This window comes from Helobdella robusta, assembly GCF_000326865.2.
Source record: "Helobdella robusta unplaced genomic scaffold HELROscaffold_3, whole genome shotgun sequence".
Lineage (NCBI taxonomy): Eukaryota > Metazoa > Annelida > Clitellata > Rhynchobdellida > Glossiphoniidae > Helobdella > Helobdella robusta.
Window position 1 is genome coordinate 8,390,564 of NW_008704501.1, and position 22,635 is coordinate 8,413,198.

A 22,635-nucleotide genomic window follows, 5' to 3' on the forward strand; every position below is an offset into this window, starting at 1 on the left:
CCAGCGTAATCGCCGTCGTCAAAGGATTGATCCAAAGGGACGACCCTCTTAAATAATTCAGGCCTGGTGGCCAGTGTGGATACTGCCGCGACGTACCAACAATCACCTGGTGGATTTAAAAAACATACAAACACACATACAGACACATACAAACAAACATACAAACAAACACATACAAACAAACACAACACTACATTACCTAATAATCCTTGATCTAAATCAAAGCGCGAAGCACTACCGACGATAAATTTCGGATATCGAATTAATTCCTGTATGTGTGTGTGTGTGTGCGTGTATATATATTATTATAATTATAATTAATAATAGTTTTACTGTGGGTCTCTGCCAGTAAATGGAGGGATCATTCTTACTGAAATAGAGGGATCTGGGAATGGCCGGAAACTCCGCGTCCTCGAACAATCTTCCGGATCTCAGTAGTCCGGATTTTAGTCTCGCATATTGACTTTCCATATTTCATTAATTATACTTATTAATATTATATTATATTTAAATAATATATTATTTTATATTGCTACAACTATTGTCGTTACAGCATTAACATTTTTACAATCTTATAATCAAAAATTTTGCATAAATATGCTTAACTATAATATTAATAATTACTAACAGCAAATAAATAAATAATAATAATTAATAATAATAATATATAATAACAACAACAACAATAATAATAACGGTTTAAATGTTATCGACTTAGTCTTCCTCCTTTATGGAGATTACTTAATCAGTATGTAAATCTTTAACCACACACTCAGCCGTATATACATCATAAACACACGTACACACACGCACTCACGCACAAACAAACACACACACATATATAGCTACTAGCATTCGTTAAAACTTCCCATCTCACCTGTGCGATCTCATTAATACAGGTAACTTAGCCTATATTTCAATGGTTATCTAAACAATTGTCCGGGTGATATAGAGAAAAAGAAGAGGAGAGATAGATAGATAGATAGATAGATAGATAGATAGATAGATAGATAGATAGATAGGTAGATAGATGGAGAGAAAGAGAGAGAGAGGAGAGAGAGAATTGTATGATTGTATGAAAAGCCGACTGATTAAATTATTTTTGAAAAGATATTTAATAAATATAAAATACTTTAAAGTAGAGTATCGTATACATGTATGTACGTCTGTATCTTTTCACGCGGGTACGATTTAAAACGAGGTTGGAGAGACTAGACTAAAACTTTGAGAATACATTTCTAGAATAAAAACCCGACAAGACGTTAAATAATATAAATAATAATAACAAATAATATTAAAATTGTCATCATCATTATTAATTATTATGAACTTAAAGCTGGAAGAGATTTTTCTTTTATTTTAGCCTCAAAGTGGTCCAGTCCATCACTCTCCATAGCCAGTCTCATGCATATGAAAAATTCATTCAGATGATGGTGGTTATGTCTGGAATATGAATTAAAAATATTAACGTTACACTCACACGTACGCACACGCACACACGCATATACATATACATACACGCACACACACACACACATGCACATACACACATTGATAAAAGTATGCTCCCAAGAAGTTCTTTAGTTAGTAGAAGGTGCCGTATGTAGGACCTTGCATGGTTCTTGCATGTGTAACACGTACATCTGCTTAATATCGGCCTATCGTCGTGGGTGTATCTGAAAAAGTAGGCGGAGCCGAAAACAAAAATAATTTTAGTTGCTATTTTTAGAATTTTTAAAAGTAATTTCCGTTTACATTTGAGCCGAAACTAAATTTGATTGAAATTAGGAACTTGGCTTCAGTTAGGAACACAATGTTAGAATCGAGGTCATCCCCAGAGGTAGCCAGGTCGTGACCTTCAACTTCCAAGTTCAATGTCAAGGCCGCCTTTGACTCACAAGCCCAATAAGCGTATCTGTAAGATGAATACACATACATACATACAAACAAACAAACAAACAAACATACGTACATACATACACACATACATACATGCATGCATCTATAACAAACACACACCTACACGTACATAGACAAACAATACAAAGAAACATAAATAAATACATACGAAGAATCAAAAACATCAAGATGACATCTGACTGCTTGTATGATTTGCAGTGGAGTGAATGAACCAGGCAGGATTCTCAACTTATCCTCTGGAACCTTTTCCTGCTCGTTGAATGAATGAATGAATGAATGAATGAATGAATGAATGAATGAATGAATGAATGAATGATTGAATAGATAAATTATTGTATGAACAAATGAATAATTAAATAAATGAATGAGTGAATAAAAATATCATTGAATAAATGAATTAAGTAATGAGTGAATGAGTAAATGAATGAATGAATGAATGAATGAATGAATGAATGAATGAATGAATGAATGAGTGAATGATTGAGTAAATAAAAGAAACAAAAGTAAACAAACGAATGAAAGAATAAACGAATAAAAGAAATGAATTGACAAACTCACAAACACAACGTCAATGAAATCTTTATTATAGTCAAAATCCATCTTAAATGATTCAGTCCCAAAATTGTGAAAACCTGACAAGCTATAACCTAAATTTTTAAGAGAGCAAAACGAAGATAAATAAACTTGATATGATAAAAAATACTTAACAAAAACAAAGATAAATCATATTTTAAAATGAAAAAAAATTCCTTCAAATCCACCGAAAACTTGGTCGAATTGAGATACTCTAGCGGCATAATCTGCCCTCTTCTGCCTGTTGTAACCGCCAATCAACGGCGCTATCAATCTCGACCCTTTTAAAACCTTCATTTAGTAAAAATAAAAAGTTAATTTAAATTTTAAATGATAAAATAAACACTGAATTAAAAACCAAAAATGAGTAAAAGAATGGATGAGTATAAATTTGAACAAACGAGAGCTAACATAAAAACAATTAAATACCCAGTACTGAAAATATAAAATTAACGATTGAATGAATAAATGAGTGAATGAGTGAATGAATTAATTAATTAATAGATGAATGAATGAATGAACGAAATAAGAAAAATGGTGAAAAACTGACATCCGATTTATTGAATCTTTCTATGCATCTCTTCAGAAAATTAAACGACTTCTCAGTGCATTTATCGATCTTCTTGTTAGTAGCACTTACATCAGAATAATCCTCGCATAGAATTTCAACTATGGAAGGCCGAAGCGATTCAACATAATCCACGTAGTCCTCTGCCTCAAACTTTTTAGAAAAAATTATAGAAATTATTATTATTTTTGCTGTTGTTGTTATTGTAAGTCAACCTACCACATACTTTCCACCCAACGACCACACAGAGAGCCCCTGATTGCCCTTGCTGTAGCCTGAGGTCAAGGTCAAACTTGGATCCCGTGTGGAACAGTATATGGGCTGGTTCTTGAATAAATTAACATGTTAATGAGTCATAAATTTGCCTGTTATTGAGTCGCAAATTTGCATGTTCACTAAGTAATAAATTTAAATATCAGAGAGTTGTAGGGAGGTTTACTCTGAGTGTGAATAAATTTATAAATTTGCATATTTATGGCTCATAGCAAGGTTCTTAAGAGAGAACTGAATTGATAATTTCTAAAATGAATGATAAAAAATCGTTTTATTAATATATATCTAATAGACAATTAATTAATTAATTATTAATTAATTAATTAAAAAATTAAATAAAATAGTAATTGAAAAAATGTTTAAACCTTCATATTTGTGAAACCAGACAGACCCTGACCGAATGATGTTATTGCGTCTTTGGCATGAACACTTTAAAAAATTAGAAAAAATGTATTTAATTTACAAATTATAAATATAATAATAAAAATTATTATTAATAATTATAATTAATATTATTATTAGTAAATCATTTCATTCATTCAATACGCACAACTGATTCAAAGACATTTGTAATATAGACGGCAGAAGGCTACTGTCTTCTAAAATATCTTTGGTCATGTACGGAATCTGCCCTAAAAAAATAATATTAATAACTTTTAAATTAAGACATCAAACAAATGTATTACACATACATTAATTATGAATTCCTTGACAACATCACACACACACACACACACACACACACACACACACACACACACACACACACACACACACACACACACATACACACAGTAACAAAGTTTGACTTCTGACTACAGAGCAAATCTTATCATACATGTTAACTTTCTCTCTCTCTCTCTCTCTCCTCTCTCTCTCTCTCTCTCTCTCTCTCTGTCACTTCATTTGTTGAAGAATCAGAGTAGTACAGCCATTTTGATCTTGGCACTAAGACTAACTAAAAGCTAAACAGAAACACTAAAGACAAAAACATGTGACAAAGCAAAAAATGCAAACACAACAAATATAAACAAATCAATATAAAATGAAAGTTGTAAACTATAATATAAATTATTCAAAAAAATTATAAAGCGAAGGCGATCAGTGATTTGTGATGGTCTGATTGATCATTGATCATCATTATTCATTAATCAGGTCAGATCACCAATCAAACCAAATCTTCAAGTTCAAAATCAAATACAAATTATTTTAGCTCACCTCCTCCGGTATAAAAAATACAAGCAGGCGTCTTAAATACATTGCCTAACTCATCTTCTAATTCACCTAATCGGTATTTTGAGGCCGATTTACACAACCTAAAATTCATTTTTTACCGCTGGGACAAACATTTATTGATAACAAAAACTTAAGTTAACTTTTAAAACAATTAAAAGTGAAAAAGTTATAATATAGTAAAATAAATTGTCTTTTTTGAGCAAACCAAAATTTAAGTATATTAATTTAAATGTTAATTATGTATATTTTTATTTAACAAATACAACTATTAAATTAAATTTTACACATTTTTTTGACTTTTTCTCAACATTCTATTTTTAGATGCACTTTTCATAGATTTATTATCTAGATTCATTTTTTAATAGCAAGCAAAAAATTTGAATGATGCTTTTTTCTACGTTTGCCCCTCGGTTTCTGAATTCTTGTAAATTTTTTAGCTCAAAAATAAATTTTATTTTTACAAAAAATTTACTTAATTATAATTTCAAATCATTCAACACTGTCCGATCAGCCAGCAACAAAGAAATTTTATTTTCTAAAAAATTTTCTCCTAATTATTTTAATTCTCAGAATTCTCATTGTTCAAAAAGCTCTGAAATTCTCATCTTTAGTTATAACTCAGACACATTCTATAAAGTTCTGTCGGCCTTTGGGATACTGCAGACGATATTTTGGATCAATTTGTCATCCTTGTCTCTGGTTGAGGTAAAGTCAGATAGAGATGTATCATTTTTGTCGGAATTTCAGCAGAAACATAAAAATAAACTGGCTGGGGGAATAATATTGCTAGGTTGGGGAATAATTTTTATAACTTGTTGATGTTTTTTTTATTTTGGTATTTATGATAGTAACTTACTAAAATCAAATGACTATTGGCTTTTCATCTCAATAGACTTAAACTTCTCAAAATGATTGATTAAATGATTAAAATATAAAGGTTAGGTTTTTTATTAATTTTAATCAAACTATGTCTTATTTGACATTAGTTCAAGTTGAACAAAATTAAGTTAACCATGAATATTTAAATAAATTTTTCAACCCAGGTGTCCTAGTCTTGTTTTTCTCTCTGATGTACCCACTAAGAACAGTGAAAAAGATAGCATTACTGAAAAATAACAAAGAAATTCAACTATTCACTTATTCTTTCTTTGGAAAAACTCGTAGTTTAAAAGTGAATCTAGATGATATCAGTTGCAAACAGTCGAGGGAGGCCAAGGGTAGCCATCTTCCTATGAAAATTAGAGGGAAATTTTTTTATTTTCTACTTGATAAAAAATCAGGAACTTTTCATGAGCCCAAATTATTTGACCAAGTTGTCGGACTCAATAGATCACTTGCCTGATCTGTTTATTTTTAGTTTTTCATTATTTAATGTTTTATTTTTTGTGGTTTTTTAATTCAAATCAATGAAATAAGTCTTTATTTTATAAAAATCATGGCTTGGAATGTATGGTAAATCAAATAAATATAATTTTTATAAAAAACTAAATCAGATTAAATAAAATAACGTTAAAAATATTTTAATAAGCAATAAATAACAAACGTATTTCATCAATGAACCCATCATCATCTTCTCGTACTAATTTTGATTCTAATATATAATTAAATAACGTGTTTTTTAAATAAAATCAGAATAAATAAATAAATTATCGATCTTTTTCGAGTTCGTCACTTTACAATCTCTCCTTCTTGATGGTTTTATTTTTAACTGAGGCCAACATGAGGCCTATGTAAGAGGTCAAAAGGTCATCCATCTTGTAGCCCTGCACAGAGTGAAAATTATACTTGAACATTATCACTATTGGCATTGTCAGTAAAAGTAGACTACTGCAAATAATAGGGATATGCGACTAAATTAACGACAGTTTTTGGACCAGTGCAATGCGCATATCGAAATTTTAATTATAGGTGCTACTACTACTGCTGCTGCTACTACTACCACTACTGCTGCTCCTATTACTACAGCTACTACTACCACTGCTGCTGCTACTACTACTACAGCCATTACTACTACTGACCAAGACGGTTTCACAGAGTAACTTGTTTCCTTTAACGAGACTCCCGATGGTCATGTGGAAGTAGGATGCTCCGCTGCTCCAGTTTGATATCTTCGTAAAGGGATACGTCGCTAGGATATCCTATCATGATTGGGATTGCAAGTTATTATTGTGGTTATTATTATTCTTATTTTTATTGTTATTATTATTGATGTTATTTGGCCAACCTTAGAGTTAGGGTCAATTAGATTGACGCCCTGTTTGTTGATGGCCATCAAAAGATTCTTTGGCAGTGATGAGTCAGTACTTTGCTGAATGACGTGAGTGAGTTGGGATGGAATTTTTTTCAAACTTTAAAATCTTAACTAATTAATGAATTAATTCGTTCATTCGACTATTCATTCATGCATTCATTCATTCATGCAATGCATCTTAACCATTACACCACCATGCCACATTGTCCAATAAATTAATTAGTTATTCAATTAATTAATTAATTAATAACTTTAATATCAAAGAACGCTGATCCGAATGTGGGCCAGTAGTACAATTGTTTGAGGAAGGCCACTTTTGCCTCTTTTTCAGGCATGTTACTGCAATCTTTAAATGCCGACTGTATTTCCTGCGTAATTAATTCATCAGTTAATTGGTCGATTAATAAGTTAATTGGTTAATTAATCGTTTAATTAATCTGTTAATAGGTATTTAATCTATTATTATATTATTGTTACTAACGTTTTGCCATTCGTTATTGCTCATGGATTTGTGCAAGTTTATCGGAATGGTCTCTTTTAACAATTTTCTGTTTTGACGACGACGACGATGATGAGAAAGATGTTTGTATTGATGATGGTGATGATGGTGAGTAGGAAAATGATGATGATGGTGGTGATGATGAAGAAGATGATGGTGATGAGAAAAAAGATGATGATGATAATGAAGAAGATGACGACGATGAAGATGAGAATGCTGATAGTAATAATTGTCACAACTATGGCGTTGAAGACGTTTTAAAAATGAGATTTTATTTATTTAATTATTCACTCATCCACTTAGCCATTTATTCATCCATTCGTTCATCCTTACCATCCATCCATCTAAAAAATATACCGACTCGGCTCCGAGACTCGCTAATGCATCCGGTTTGCTACTGTATTTAACCGCCGTGATGAAACCGGCCAACTTCAGCGCATCGTCTACCGTGCACTTGTGATATCCCAGCAACAGTTTCGGCAATTCCTAATATTTTTTTATCAATTTTTTTTGGAAAATTTATTTTCTTAAAATTGTGATGAAATTTTTGTCATTCTCGATGCAATTTTGGCACAATTAATCAGTTCATGAATATTTATTCATAATCTAGGCTGACCTGGTAGTAATGAAATCTGACGTCTGCGTTGACGTCGTAGCCAGGAACAGTGCTCGACCAGAGCTTTTTCATGAAGAAGACCTGAATAAATTATGATAATGAGGTGTATTGATTATAATTATTATGCTAATTAGATGGTATTTTATGTTTTTTATGAATCAGCTGTCGTTGATTTATTGCTAATTCTCCAAGCTGTCAACAACAATACAATACACAGAACTTCAATACTCGCGTTACACACGCACACACTGCATGTCACAGGCGGGAAATCTTTGCAGACCATGACGTCATAATTAACTATTAGCAAATTTACTTGATAATTAAACTGAGTGCCGGTTCCCATCGTTCCTTTGCTCTTGTTTACCCACTCCGTCAAATGCTGGACGAAGTCGAAAAAGAAGTCACCTTCCGGAATGCTGATCACTGATTGGTTGGTTGATTGGTTGGTTGATTGGTTGGCTGATTGATTGATTGGTTGGCCGATTGGTTAATAGATTTTTTGTTTGATCTATTTATGAAAGAAATTATCTACTGGGGAACGAACTAATAAATGAATGAACAGCACCGCTTCAAAGAAACTCCACCCCATCCCATAAAAACACCCACATGTATCCCAAAAAGACTCCCACGCAAACCTTTATCAGCCATCTTGATGAACAAGCTAAACCCTTCAGCCGTTTTCAGCTTCAGCTGCTCAGCTAAGCTCTCGCACAGCTCTTTAGCGTACATATTCGAGTCAACGACGCAGTTGACGTCTGTCTCGTCGGGGAATAAGATCCTCTGCTTTATGATTGGTTCATCCATCTGACTGGCTTTGATTTCTACTGGATGGGGAGGGTGTTTTCTACTTCCGCTTCTGAATGTGATTGGTTGGTTGAGTTAATGAGTGATTGATTCTCTCTCTCTTTTTCTCTCTCTCTCTCTCTCTCTCTCTCTCTCTCTCATTTTACAGCAAACACACAGACACACACACAGACAGACGAACAAACTCATACACTAACTTGATGATCTTATTAAGCCTGGTTAGGCAGAAAGAGGCCATGTTGATTTTTGTAGTACGGCACTCAAGAAAGGATTTCAGCTCCTTGCACAAGTTGGTACTAGGTGCAAAACTACCCGACAACAGCCACAACAACTGCCAGTAAATCTTCTCGCTGGCTCTGTAGGTTATGATAATGATTATGGAGATGTGGTTATGATGATGATGGGGCGATGACGATGTCATCATGATGGTGATTTTTGTGGTGTTTGTAATGGTTGTTAAAATGATAATGATAATTATGATGATGACGTTAATTATGATGATGACGTTAATTATGATGATGACGTTAATTATGATGATGACGTTAATTATGATGATGACGACGATGATGATAAAGCTGATGATGATGATGACGACGACGACGATGATGATGATACGTACGGGTTCCTATTGAAGGTAAGCTGTTTAACAACTTGGCAGTATATCTCATCCTTCATTGAATCCTGAAATTAAAATTATCCTCCTCCTCATCATCGTCATCATCATCGTCATTATAATCATAATCATCATCAGTACCACCACCACCACCGTCATCATCATCATCAGCACCACATCATCATCATCATCACTAACGTTATCAATAGCTGGCTTGAAGACGACGTAGTAGAGTTCTAAATATGGCACAACCTGCTTGCTAGGGTGGTCTCCGGCATATTTCATGATGGGTGGAAGATAATAAGGTCAAGGAAAGGTCAAGGTTAAGATATGTGTGTGTCAAGGTCGGCTGGATGATGGTGATGTGATGATGTGAGTGGGTGGATAATGATGATGATAGTAATATTGAAGATGATGACGTAATGATGATGCTGCTGCTGATGATGGTGATGATGGTAAGAACGACAACAAACCAAAGACACAAATAAAAAAAGATATTCAAAAATGAATCGCAGGCAGCCGCATAGAGTTCCTCATCGTTCAGGAGTTTCTTGAGGAGAGGGCCTTTCAGGGGTTGAGTGGAATGCCTCCACAACGATTCCTCGGCCTTTCTTCTTATGGTGGCTATTGTCTTCGTCAGGGTTTTTTTCGGAGGTGGTCTGGAAAGTTAGATGGGGTGAAAAATTGTTGAAGGGAACTGTTTAAAGTTAAAGTTTCTGTTAATGTTGTTTATTATTCATTCCTCTAGTCGTTAATTCGGTTATTCATTCACCCATTCGTTCATTAATTTTTTCACTCATTTATTCTTTCATTCATTCATTCATTTCCGGCTCATCGTGTCATCAACATTACCTGAAATGATCAAATGAGTAGGTCTCGAGCGTGCTGTAAGAGGACGATGACGACGACGATGATAATGTTGAATCATCAAATCCAGAATCCGAACCGTTGTACATGTTTTGAGGTTTGTTCATGAACATTTTCTGTGTGTGCGTGCGCGCGTGTGTGTGTGTGTGTGCGCGTGCGTGCGTGTGTGTGTGTGTGTGTGTGCGTGTTAATTATTACTTACCAAAATATCGACAGTGGGCTTGGTGATACAGGGAAGTATGTAAACACATTCAGCTGGGAAGTCTCCGCTTTTTTGTGAGCTGTTGCTCGTTCCGGAACACCAACCTGTCGTCATTGCCGATTCGCCATTGGTCTTCAAGGTTATAAGGTCACCCTTTTTTAAGGTCAGGAAGCTGGGGTCATCACCTGAAGTGCCGTCAATAAAACTATCATCACCGTCATTAACGCGGGTATCATTTGCACCATCATCGTTGCCATCATCGTCATTCTCATCATCAGCCACATCATCGTCTCCATCAAAAGTTCTCACTAGGTGGCTTGTAATCTTGTAGAACGACGACGAATTTCGATTTCTTCTTGAGTCCGTCAAGGAAAGTGACAACGAGGTCTCGGATGTCCTCTGCGTTCGGCGATGTGAACGTGTATTCGTCGCCACTCAGTGTCGCCAGTGTAAAACTCTGACCGTGTATCTTGCCTGTTCTGTGTTTGCGGTTGTAAAAATACATTAGTTGTTGTTTTTACTACTGCTGCTTCTGCTACCGCTACTACTTCTGCTGCTGCTGTTTCTGCTGCTGCTACTAAAACTAGTGTTGCTACTACTACTGCTGCAAATAACAGCTGCTACTACTATTGCTAGTAATATGCTAAAACTAAAATGGACTACGTACCTACTGCACGAGACTGCAGTTATTTCCGGATAAGAAAGTTCCAAAAGGACTTTTTCCGTTTCATCGACCACGTAGACCCCCGTCCAGTTGACGGCGATGATGACGTCATTTTTAGGCAAGCTTGGTCCGGCGAATTTGTAGGCTTCGTAGAATCGAGAAAATAGAAGCGGCCATTTAAATTTGGCGTAGTTGACCACATCCTGCTTCAGTCTGTCGGCTGTGTACTGTTTCTGGTAGATGAGGATGATGATCGAAGAAGATGATGATGATGATGATGGGAATGATCGAAGAAGATGATGATGACGACGATGATGATCTTTACTATGCATATGACATTATGACGTGATAATGCACACATACACACGCACACATAGACACACACACACAAATATACCCACATTAATGAAGTAGGATTTATTGAAAGAGTCCACGATTTTATTGACCCAGGCAGCTGAATTCTTCATAAGTATCATGTCGGGAATATAATGCTGAACCTGGGGCGCCAGACGGTCCACAGATATTATTGGCCCGAATTCGATATAAAATTGTTGGGCTGCAATCGTGGCTAAGTCATCTTCCTGAGTTTTTTTTTTAGAGAAAATAGTTTTGAATTCTAAAAAATTCACATAAAAAAAGCCAAAATTTACTCAACTCCTCACCTTATCACATCTGTACTCTCCAAATTTAATTCCCCGAACAATTTGTTGGTAGATAAGTTCGGTGGCCATCTTGTCAAAAGCAGGGTCGTGCCATGGGGCAAAAATTTCCTTCCTGAAGAAAAGTCTCCAGGGGGCATTTCTCTCTTGGGCCCCCTGTTCTTTGGCGTACTGTTCGCATTGTGAGATGGCGTCCATCACATGATCACCCCCACTTCCCAGCGAGGACACCTAGGCATTCGATGGAGAATTTCGTTATTTAATTTTTCAAATTTTGAAAATGTCAATTTTTAATTACTTTAAAATAAAAACCATTAAACAACGATCGACAATACATTCGTTAGAACTTAACATAGAAGTATTAAAACTTGAATTATTAACAATTTCATCCAAACAAGCAGACAGCTTCAAACCCAACCAAACCTTATCAAACAGCGCAATGTAGAGCGAGAATCCGAACTGATCTTTCAAGTTAATCTTAGCCGAAAGCTGTTGACATAGCTCTTTGGCAGTCGTAGCCGAATCAGCATATAGCGTTTTAGTATTGCCATCCATAAAAGTTATCGGGAGAATTAATGGTTTTTTGGATTTGGTTGCTTGAAGCTCTAGCCAACTAGGGGGCTGGTTACGCGGTCCGTTGGCGAAAGTTCGTCGCAGGCGTTCCTCACAGTAAGGTGCGTATCCAAGAGGTCCTTCTTTTATGAAGCATCTCAAGTACTTGACAAACTATGTTTGCATGCATGCGTGTGTGTGTGTGTGTGTGTACGTGTGTTTGTGTGCGTGCGTGTGTGTTAGAGTGGGCGTGTAGTATGTATTGCACGGATTAGATGGATGTATGAATGATGAACAAACAAACAAACAATAAATATTCACATGAACTACAAACGGAACGTGAACTAATCGAAAAATCATCATCGTTATATTAGTGTTATAAATAAGTACATTAAACAATAACTATAATTATTTTAATTAATATAATTATTACAGTTATAATTAATATAATTACGTTTTCTGTGGGGGCGAAACAACCCACACAGAGGGATAACAGGATCCACCCACGTGCCGAACTTGGTCTTGAAGGATTATTTGATAGCTGCTTGCATATCTGACAGTATATCTCGTCTCTGATTGGTTGATTGAATGGTTGGTTGATTGATTGAATGGTTGATTGATTGGCTGACCAATTGATGGACTGATTGAATAAAAGAATGGATAAAGGTTTGATTAAGGATTGAATGAATGAATAAATGGATTGTTTAGCAAAAGAATAAACGGACAAATAAATAAATAAATTAAGAACAAATTAATTAATTTATAATGGAATTAATTATTTAGCGCAAAATTACAAAATTAAACCAATCGAAAAGCACCTCAAATCCGGCCTCAAAATCCCATTCCCGATGATGAAGTGCAACTTTTCCAGATTGCTCATTGGTTTGTCGTCCAGCAGGGCATTTGAAAGGGGCACGAACTCGCCATCTTTGATTTGGTTGCTGACCTCTTCCGTGATCTTTGACTTCTTCCTCAAGGTCATTGAGACCATTTTCTTGGAGGCCTTCGTGGTCCGGCGGCCATCTTGTAAGGTTGTGTTGATGTTGTTCTCCTGTTTGGAATAAAAATATTCTTTATTAACATTCAAAGTATTGATGGTAACAGCAGCAGTAGAAGTAGTAGTAGTATCAGCAGCAGTAGTAGCAGCAGCAGTAGCAACAGCAGTAGTAGCAGCAGTAGTAGTAGTAGTAAATCGTCATCATTTCTTACGATATCAGTGCCCATTCTCTGGGCCTCTTCAATATCTCTCTGGTTGAACTTTCTTCCTAGCGTTGTGAAAATTTTTGTCATCACTGGCGTGTTATCCTGATAATGATCGCGATGGTTGCGATGATGAGGATGACGACGATGATGATGATGACGACGAGTAATCTGCGGATTGTCTTATAACGAATTCACAATTTAATCATCGTCATCATCACCATCCTGTCAATCATTATCATAAATCATTTATCTCATCATCATCCTCATCCTCACCGCCAGAGACATCATTATCATAACTAACCCTAGCTTCTCCCCCTTGTACGACGTACTTAATGTCAGGCAGATCTCCCATAAACCTCAATATCGTTATCCACACGGAAAGGGCAGCCTGTGACATTATAATATTATAATTAGGTTGACCGGTTCGTGAATATTAATTAGGTGGACTGGTTCGTAAATATTATAATAAGGAGGACTTCGTCAATAAATATTATAATTAGGTGGGCTGGATCATGATTACTTAGATTAGATTATCTATTTTATTACTCTCTAGAGTTAATATTTTCAATCGTACAGTCAAAGATATTTGCAAACACATAAACAAACAAACACACAAACAAACACAAACAAACACAAACAAACATGCCAACACACGAACACACAAAAACAAGCCAGCTAACAATCTCATCTCCTTCATTCTTTACAGGTAGAAGCGGTTTTTTGAGAGATTTCTTAATAAAAGTGGTCGTGGCGTTGTTTTGAAAGTATGTGGCAGCGAATTTTGCGAATTTGTAATCACTGATATCCTCATTGTCGTCGTCTGGAAGAGGAAGATGGATACTTGAGAGATCCATGGTGCTTTCAGAGTATCTTTGGTCACCCAGAGGTTGGAATCCCTAAAAATTGTGTGTGTGTCTGTGTGTATTTGTCTGTGTGTGTGTATGTATGTGTAGATGGAGTATGTGTTTGTCTGTGTGTGTGTGTGTGTGTGTGCGTGGCGTGTTGAGTGTGTGTGTGTGTTTGTCTGCGTGAGAGTGAGTGAGTGAGTGTGTGAAAATGGGTGTACGTTTAATATATTCTAAATTAAAATTTTTGGTAAAACTTAATTATAATACCCCTCCTAGACGCACCTGGAAGTTAGTCCCGACGCCGTTAGAATTGGTCATGGTGTCAGTGATGTCGAACATTTCGTTGATGACTTCATTGTCGTTGACGGGCGCGCGGTTTCGTAGCAGGGCATCGTCGATTCGACTCTTCTTGCTCAGTATGTCAGCCTTCATTCTCGCCTCTTCTTGCTCCATCTCGGAAGCAATCAGGGCTAAGCGTTCCTGGTTGGTTGGTTGGTTGGTTGGTTGGTTGGTCGGTTGGTTAGTTGGTTGTGGTTGGTTGGTCGATCGTCGTCATCACCAACAAAATCATCATCCTCACTCACCATATGCAATCTCTCAGCTTCCTTCTTAGCTTCAGCTTTACCCAATTTTTTCTCCAACTGTTTCTCATCCAACTCTCGTTGTTTTTCCGACTCCAATCTTTTTGTGTTCTGATGATGTTGATTATGATGATGATGATTATGCTGGTAATGATGATGATAATATATACACAGACACACACGCACACACACACACACACACACACACACACACACACACATGATACACACAAACAACATACCTGAAATTTCATTCTGTAATACTGGCGCCTAGCGACGAGGCACCTGGCTCCAGCCTGCAGAACGACCACACCTTTCAACTTCTTCTGATACAGGTGACTAAACAGGAAACCACTGCAATATCTCTGTGTATGTGTGTGTATTTGTATGTGTGTGTCTGTATATGTGTGTATGTATGTGCGTGTGAGTGTGTGTCTGCATGCATGTGTGTAAGTGTTTTTTTTATGTAAATTCGCACGTTTTATTAAAAATAAGTTGAATTGAAAGCGAATAAACGAACGAACGAAAGAATGAATGAATGAACGAACGAACGAACGAACGAATGAATGAACGAACGAACGAACGAACGAACGAATAAATGAATGAATGATGAATGGACAAACCTGGATAGCAATCATTTTTCTCCTAATCATACTGAATTGTTGGGCGAGTTCTCTTGATCTGACCAAAGCTTGCAAACGACTGTATCCATATTTCATCTAAATAATTTTATAACAAATTATTATTAATAATAGTTATTATTATTATAAATTATTATTATTATTATTATTGTCATAATTAAACATCTCACGTTGTTATATTTCTGTTTGGCCTGAAAGCACCTGATGAACTTCTGAACTGTGACACAACTTGACACAGTTTTCTTAAACTTGTTCCTATTGGACCAGCCCTTGACACACTTTTGAATGGTCACCAGCTTATAGGTCAGTACGCGATCTCTTTCCTGTTCTAGAAAAGCGTCCTGGGCATCCTGTGTTTTGATTAGTCAGTTGGAGGGTGGTCAGTGGATTGATTGGTTGATGAAATAACAATGCAAATAAATGACCTTCAAAAAGACTTTAGTCTTTCCTAGTTGATAATCAGCTTCTTGTAGTACAGCGCTACATATTTTATCCGATGCCGCTTTGCAATCTTCGACCGTCGATACCCCAATACCGCTAACTAATATTCGATACCGATCGACAAATTCGGCAAATGTATGACGAATCGGATATCCTTTCCGGCGAATAGTAATCGTTTCCATCATACCGGAGTATCGGAGCTGTCGGACGCACAAGGTTCGGTCGAATATCTGTGTGGGGAAGAGGTTGTCGTTGCTGTTGTTGACGTTTTTAATCACTATATCAACTAGTTTTCAGTCAATCGACTGTTGTTTTGTATGTCATTCAATCAACTAATCAACTAGTCGCTAACCATTTAACCGACCAAACAACCGACCAACCAACCAACCAATCAACCAGCCAACCAACCAGCCAACCAACCAATCAACCAACCGACCAACCAACCAATCAACCAGCCAACCAACCAACCGACCATTGGTTTTTTAAGCTCGTTTGGTTTGATGCATCGAACGAAGAATGGCTGGCAACTGCCGAGGGTTTTCATCAGCAGGTCCAAACTTTTTTTAAATTGCGATCCCAGAGTCTGCATTCTTTTTCTCGAGTCTGCCATCTAAGGGGGGGGAGGGGAAATATTATATTTCGGGGCCACGTTTGTGACGATGACGATGACGATGAAGAGGACGAAGAAGACGATGATGATGATGTTAATGATGATTATGATGATGATGTTAATGATGATGATGATGACGATTACCATAGCAAAGTCATCTTTGAAGAGAGAAGTTAAAAATTTGAGAGAGGAGTGTTGAACGACTTGCAGCAGATCATTACTGAATGTGTCTCTGTTCTTTTCCAAGAATCCTGATAATCGTTATCATCATCATTATCATCATCGTCATCATCAGCAGCAGTAGTAGTAGCAGCTGTAGTAGTAATAGTAAAAGAAGTTGCAGTAGTAGTAGTAGTAGTAGTAGTAGTAGTAGTAGTAGTAGAGTAGTGGTAGCAGCAGCAGCAGTAGTAGTAGTAGTAATAGTAGAAGTAGTAGCAGTAGTAGCAGTAGTGGTAGTAGAAGAAGTAACTTCACTAGCCGATTGCATCGTACGCAACAATCCCGGCAAAATGTATGATTGCGAAATTCTTGATGTTGTCAGATTTGGCTTGGCAGTAGTAAGTATTCTTTGAATGGTTCTGGTTCAGCTTCGACAGCATAGTCGCGTCTGTCCCCTGCGTTTATTGTTGTTGTTGTTGTTGTTTTTGTTGTGATTGTTGTTGTTGCTGTAGGTGTTGTTGCTGTTGTTGTTGTTGCTTTTGTTGTTGTTGCTGTTGTTGTATTTACATTATTTTCAATAGCAACAGCAACAAACAACATCTATAATAATACTAGTATCAACAAAAACAACAAAAACAACAATAATAACAATAATAAAGAAAAGGAAGAGTACCTGCGGGAACTTGCTCTCCTCATCAACTAGGGCGAATATGTTGAGCGGTCTGACCGCTATAAGGTCAAGGACATCCTGGTTGTCTACGAACTCTATCCTACTCCAGTTGATCCCTTCGTTGTCGTATTCTTCCTGAAAGAAGGGTTAAAGAGAGAGAGGAGGATAGAGAGAAGACGAGAATGAGAGAGAAAAATGAAAATTTTAAAATAAAGAGAGAGAGAGAGAGGATTGGCAACGACAATCTAATTATTTACCTGCTCCAGCTTGAAAATATGCTGAACGAAAAACTGTTGAAGATTCTCATTAGCATAATTTATGCAGAGCTGCTCGAAACTGCAAATTAAAATGATTCTATGAATAAATATATTTCAAAGAATCGAGGTAATATGGTAACCAATCATACGGCTCAAATTTAACCAACCAGCCGACCAGCTAGCCATCCGACCAACCAGCCGACCAGCTACTAAATCAACCGTCCAATCAATGAGCCAATTAATACATCAGCCCCCCACTCAGCCAATCAGCAAAGCAAACCTGTTCTTTTCAAAATTTTCAAATCCAAAAATATCCAAGACACCGATGCTGTTCTTCTTGTGCTTGCTGTCCTTGCTGGCCTGTACGAAGATGGCCTCGTTTATCTTCGTGATGATCCAAATGAACATGCGGCCGTAGATTCCTTTCACGAATGCGTCCCTCACATCTACCGAAGCGACAACGCCCAGTGTCGTCTTGACGTTCTCGCCACGCATGCTTATTGTCTTTGTGACTAGAGCCGAGCTCAGTTCTTGCGGGTTCAACTGCACGGTTGGAATTGAAGTTTTTTTATCGGTTGTTTAGTTAATTCTTTAAGTGTTTGTTCATTGATCTATTCATTTATTCATTCAATTTTTAATTCATTCATTCATTCATTCACTCATTCACTCATTCATTCACTCATTCATTCATTCGGACTCATTAACCCTACCTCCAATAGGGTGCAGGTGCTCTGTATGTTGTCCGTTCCTACAATCTCTGCCGCTTCTATATTTTTTACCATGGAACCTTGAGTGAATGAATGAATAAATGAAAGGAAAAATAAATGAATGAATAAAAGAATAAAGAAATGAAAGAACGAACGAACGTACGAACGGATGGATGAACAAATAAATAAAGAAATGAATCAACAAACAGCCAAATACAAACACACGAAACTAGACAGCCACGTATACAATCAAAGACACACAAACAACCAGACAGACAATCAATCAGACAGACACAGACAAACCTTTATATGTAACATTTCCCAAATGCAAAAGAGCCGCGAGAATTTTCATAATTATATTTATCTCGTCCTCTGTGTACGTCAGGACTTTCATGGCGGCTCTGACTTCAGAGAAGTCGGAAGCGTCTTCACGACCTTCACACGTCACACAGTTACCCTGATAACAATTATAGAGATAATAATGATAAAGATAGTGATATAGATAATGATATAGATAATGATATAGATAATGATATATATAATGATATATATAATGATAATAACCTGAGTAAGATAGTGATAATCTTCAGCTCTGGTCAGCTGCAGCTGTTGTTTTTCTTCGGAAGACAGACCGGCCAACATGCAGTAAAATATGTGGTAGTTCCTTTCGTCGCGATTCTATTGGTTTGTTGAAAGAGAGAATGTGATAAAGAGAGAGAGAGAGAGAGAGAGAGATAAGAACGAGAGAGAGAAAGTAGATGTATGATATTAAAAGAATTACCTGTCCAACAATTCTAGATTTTTCCAGGAGATATTGTTCAATCTTGGCACCTTCGATAGAGCCATTACTATTGAAATAGATATCGATATATTTACCGAATCTACTCGAGTTATCATTCCTAACCGTTTTTGCATTACCGAAAGCTGTGAAGTTTAAGGTTCATTATTAGTAATTGCTATTATCATTGCATCTACTACTACTTCTATTGCTGCCACTACTGCTGCTGCTGCTGCTGCTACTACAAATACTGCTACTACAATAGCGGTCTCTATGACGATGATAAAGTTGAATTAATAAAAATAGAGAGAATAGTTATCTCTAAAAAAAAAAACAATTTTCCCTGACCTTCCATAACTGGATTGGCTTCCAATATTTGTTGTTCTATCCATGAATGTTGACCGCTTACTGCCGCCAAAAACTGGAGGATCAATTTGGTACTTTCGGTTTTTCCAGCTCCGGATTCGCCACTGAGTTAGTAGTAGTAGTAGTGGTAGTAGTAGTAGAAGTAGTAGTAGTAGTGGTAGTAGTAGTATTGTAGCGTTTACATTTTCCAAAAAATAAAACAAAATACAAACAAGATTGGACCAAACAGCATACCTTATTATAATGCACTGGTTATCAAGATATCTTCTCATGTTGTGGTACGAATTGTCACCAATGGCAAAGATATGCGGTGGAAGTTCGCCGATTTTTTTATCTTTGTATCTCTGGATATCTTCCGGGGCGTATATGGGAAGAACTTTGTAGGGATTCAGTGCCACAAGGATCGATCCGGTGTACGTCTAGAAATATGTGCGTATATATTTGTTAGTTTGTGTCTGTGTGTCTCTCTCTCCTCTCTTTCTCTCTCTCTTTCTCTCTCTCTTTCGCTTTTTCTATCTTTAATTCTCTCTTTTTTTTAATAGTTTTCTGTTAAATCTTAAATCTTCAACCAGTCAATGACAATATTAAATAATTTTACAACCAAAGCTTTCTCTCATTTTATTTTTCCTTCTCACTCACTTTTTCTCCCTCTCTCTTTCTCTCTCTCTCTCTCTCTCTCTCTCTCTCTTTCTCTCTCTGTTGTAGTTATATTTATTACAAATAAACAGTAAAAAACGAAAAACAAAGAAAAACTCCAGTCACATAGATATCTCCATTGTTGTAACGCATAAAAAGGTTCCTAAGTATTCCTGCTTCGTTGAGGTCACCTAATTGGATCATGTCTTCGACCCCTTTCACTGACGTTGGGTGCATGCCATTGACCTTTTGTGGTGGCCTGACCCAGACTTCCTGAAATTAGGTCACGTTAAAGGTGATTTTGGAGTTTTTGGCTTTTAATTTGGCGTTTTTAGGATGCTTTAATGGGATGTGCTCAAATTGTGATTATTTGCTGGTTTGATTTTAAGGTGAGCATCGTTAATTCATTCTTTCATTCATTCGTTCGTTCGTTCATTCATTCATTCGTTCGTTTTATCATTCATTCGTTCGTTCAATCATTGGTTCGTTCGTTCATTCATTTGTTCATTCGATACTTAAGCCTTTTTCAAACTATAAGAACGAAATTTTATATAATTTTAACTTGCAAATTCGTAAATCCACCTTATTATCGTCATCCAGAATAAGGTAGCTATCGGCTTCGCATTTTTTAACCACGCCCCCGACGGCCACGTCGAATTCCCCCTTCGTTTGGGGCTCTATCCACACCCAGTCGTCCTAAAATTAGAATTACGGTTCGATGGTTAAGGAAGGTTTCACCAAAATTATCTTTAATTTCAACGTTCAGTCATTATCGTTGGTGTTGATGTTATGGTTATATCTTAATTATTAATAATAATAATAGTTATCATTATTATTATTGTTATTTTTATTATTATTATTACGAATAATAATTCACCTTGTTAATGAGAACCATTTATTTTAGGTCTTGCCGTTTTCTATGTTTGTTTCAACCGTTTTAGTTAATTTAATTCAATATTTTTATAAATAATAAAAAAATTATTATTATTATTATTTATTATTATTATTACTGTTATTATTATTATTGAAAATCGTGAACAAACAAATGGCAGTGATTCTTCATTAATGTTGTTAGTATAATTGTAATTGTTGAGAAATATTAAGCCGAAAGCATTGTCACAATTTTATTATTTATTTATCTATTACAACCATTTCATTATCTAATTAATTAAAATTAGTTTATTATATTATTTTAAGTGATAATAAATAATGATAATTATAATTACAATTATAATTATTTTTAATTTTATTGCCTCCAGTTTAAAGAAATGCGAACCGAAAGACAACTCACCATTTCAAAAAAAGGTGAAAATAATGGTGTGGTAGTTTGGTGTCATACATACACACATACATGCATACATACATACATACATACATACATACATACATACATACATACATACATACATACATACATACATACATACATACATACATACATACATGCATGCATGCATGCATACATACATACATACATACATATATCATACCCATATTCATAGCTAATGTTACTAAATCTGAAATAGCCATACAATAGAAGAGTTAATTGATGAAATATGAAGATTTACTTATGTTTGTATATGTTACCTGTGTGATTGTATGTATGTATGTTATGTATGTAGGTATGTGTGTGTGTATGTGTGTGTATGTGTGTTAGTAGCACGTATAAAGGCGCATGTTTATATTATAGCCGGGGCTGGGTCTTGTATGATTTCTTTGTATGTGTGTATGCATTTTTCAATGTTTGTGCGTGTGTGTGTGTGTTTTTATGTATGTATATATGTATGTATGTGTGTATATATGCATGTATGTGTGTATGTATGAACTGAAGCATACCTTCATCGTGCTAGGAACCCGCCTAAAAATTATTGTAAAAATAGTTCATCGCCGGCCTTCATAACTATTATTAACTGTTACTATCCTTCGTTATTCATCATCATTTGTATCGATAGTAATACTTATATTGTAACAATATTAATAATATAATAATAATATTGTAATAATTTTATTATGAGTACAACTGTTTGTATTAGTACCATCAGTAGTAGTAGTAGTAGTAGTAGTAGTAGTAGTAGTAGTAGTAGTAGTAGTAGTAGTAGTAGTAGTAGTAGTAGTAGTAGTAGTAGTAATAGCAGCAGCAGTAGAGGTAGTAGCAGTGGCGGACCTAGCGGGCCGGAGAAACCATGGCTCTTCCCGTTGTTAGCAATGTCAGTAAAACGCAGACAGGAATATTTATCATTTTTAGATACAAGTAGTTGCCATTATAAAGTACTAAGTATAAAATTCTTATATTTTTGGGAATGTAGAGCTGATATGATGAATTAAGCTGAGAGTTTATCACTAGATAGCAGATCCAAGTAGTACTCAATCTTTTGACCATGAAAATGTATAATATGGTATTAGAAATCTTGACGGTTTTGCTGTTTAGTACCTTGAACAGT

General features: G+C 35.8%; 4 protein-coding genes across 4 annotated transcripts in view; 1 reads left to right on the forward strand and 3 right to left on the reverse strand.

Annotated features, from left to right (window-relative positions):
* Positions 1 to 471, reverse strand: part of HELRODRAFT_66381 (hypothetical protein) — a gene marked incomplete at both ends in the record, with an annotated part of 3,389 nt that extends 2,918 nt beyond the window's left edge. Inside the window, 3 exons of the mRNA XM_009021793.1 lie at positions 42 to 106; positions 200 to 269; positions 334 to 471. Coding sequence (XP_009020041.1) covers positions 42 to 106; positions 200 to 269; positions 334 to 471 — 273 coding nt within the window. The remainder of the gene's footprint in view (positions 1 to 41; positions 107 to 199; positions 270 to 333) is intronic.
* Positions 472 to 1,218: 747 nt separating this feature from the next.
* HELRODRAFT_185006 (hypothetical protein) lies at positions 1,219 to 4,700 on the reverse strand. Its single transcript, XM_009021794.1, is given in 12 exon segments — positions 1,219 to 1,294; positions 1,307 to 1,443; positions 1,551 to 1,677; positions 1,794 to 1,915; positions 2,069 to 2,169; positions 2,479 to 2,567; positions 2,682 to 2,784; positions 3,044 to 3,214; positions 3,281 to 3,388; positions 3,700 to 3,763; positions 3,885 to 3,966; positions 4,553 to 4,700. 11 exon segments carry the CDS (start codon positions 4,659 to 4,661, stop codon positions 1,323 to 1,325), a joined length of 1,197 nt encoding a protein of 398 aa, XP_009020042.1. The 5' UTR covers positions 4,662 to 4,700; the 3' UTR covers positions 1,219 to 1,294; positions 1,307 to 1,322.
* Positions 4,701 to 5,164: 464 nt separating this feature from the next.
* HELRODRAFT_124858 (hypothetical protein) lies at positions 5,165 to 5,906 on the forward strand (the record flags this gene model as incomplete). Its single annotated transcript, XM_009021795.1, has 2 exons — positions 5,165 to 5,384; positions 5,623 to 5,906. Coding segments are annotated over 2 exons (504 nt in total), but the record flags the coding sequence as incomplete, so codon positions are not given.
* Positions 5,907 to 5,973: 67 nt separating this feature from the next.
* Positions 5,974 to 21,089, reverse strand: HELRODRAFT_188784 (hypothetical protein; the record flags this gene model as incomplete). Its single annotated transcript, XM_009021796.1, has 45 exons — positions 5,974 to 6,333; positions 6,589 to 6,708; positions 6,795 to 6,878; positions 7,073 to 7,189; positions 7,303 to 7,369; positions 7,682 to 7,806; positions 7,937 to 8,017; positions 8,250 to 8,359; positions 8,572 to 8,792; positions 8,938 to 9,096; positions 9,360 to 9,421; positions 9,552 to 9,643; positions 9,852 to 10,012; positions 10,206 to 10,336; positions 10,423 to 10,607; positions 10,732 to 10,901; positions 11,090 to 11,319; positions 11,488 to 11,667; positions 11,749 to 11,976; positions 12,169 to 12,471; positions 12,752 to 12,818; positions 13,116 to 13,348; positions 13,507 to 13,602; positions 13,802 to 13,888; positions 14,181 to 14,396; positions 14,631 to 14,801; positions 14,933 to 15,040; positions 15,172 to 15,294; positions 15,553 to 15,648; positions 15,741 to 15,920; positions 15,996 to 16,241; positions 16,484 to 16,621; positions 17,119 to 17,235; positions 17,454 to 17,585; positions 17,708 to 17,786; positions 17,988 to 18,250; positions 18,418 to 18,494; positions 18,718 to 18,871; positions 18,979 to 19,092; positions 19,196 to 19,338; positions 19,541 to 19,662; positions 19,793 to 19,977; positions 20,321 to 20,467; positions 20,777 to 20,890; positions 21,072 to 21,089. The coding sequence occupies 45 exons, from the start codon at positions 21,087 to 21,089 to the stop codon at positions 6,244 to 6,246; spliced, it is 6,342 nt and encodes a 2,113-aa protein (XP_009020044.1). The 3' UTR covers positions 5,974 to 6,243.
* Between the last annotated feature and the right edge of the window lie 1,546 nt (positions 21,090 to 22,635).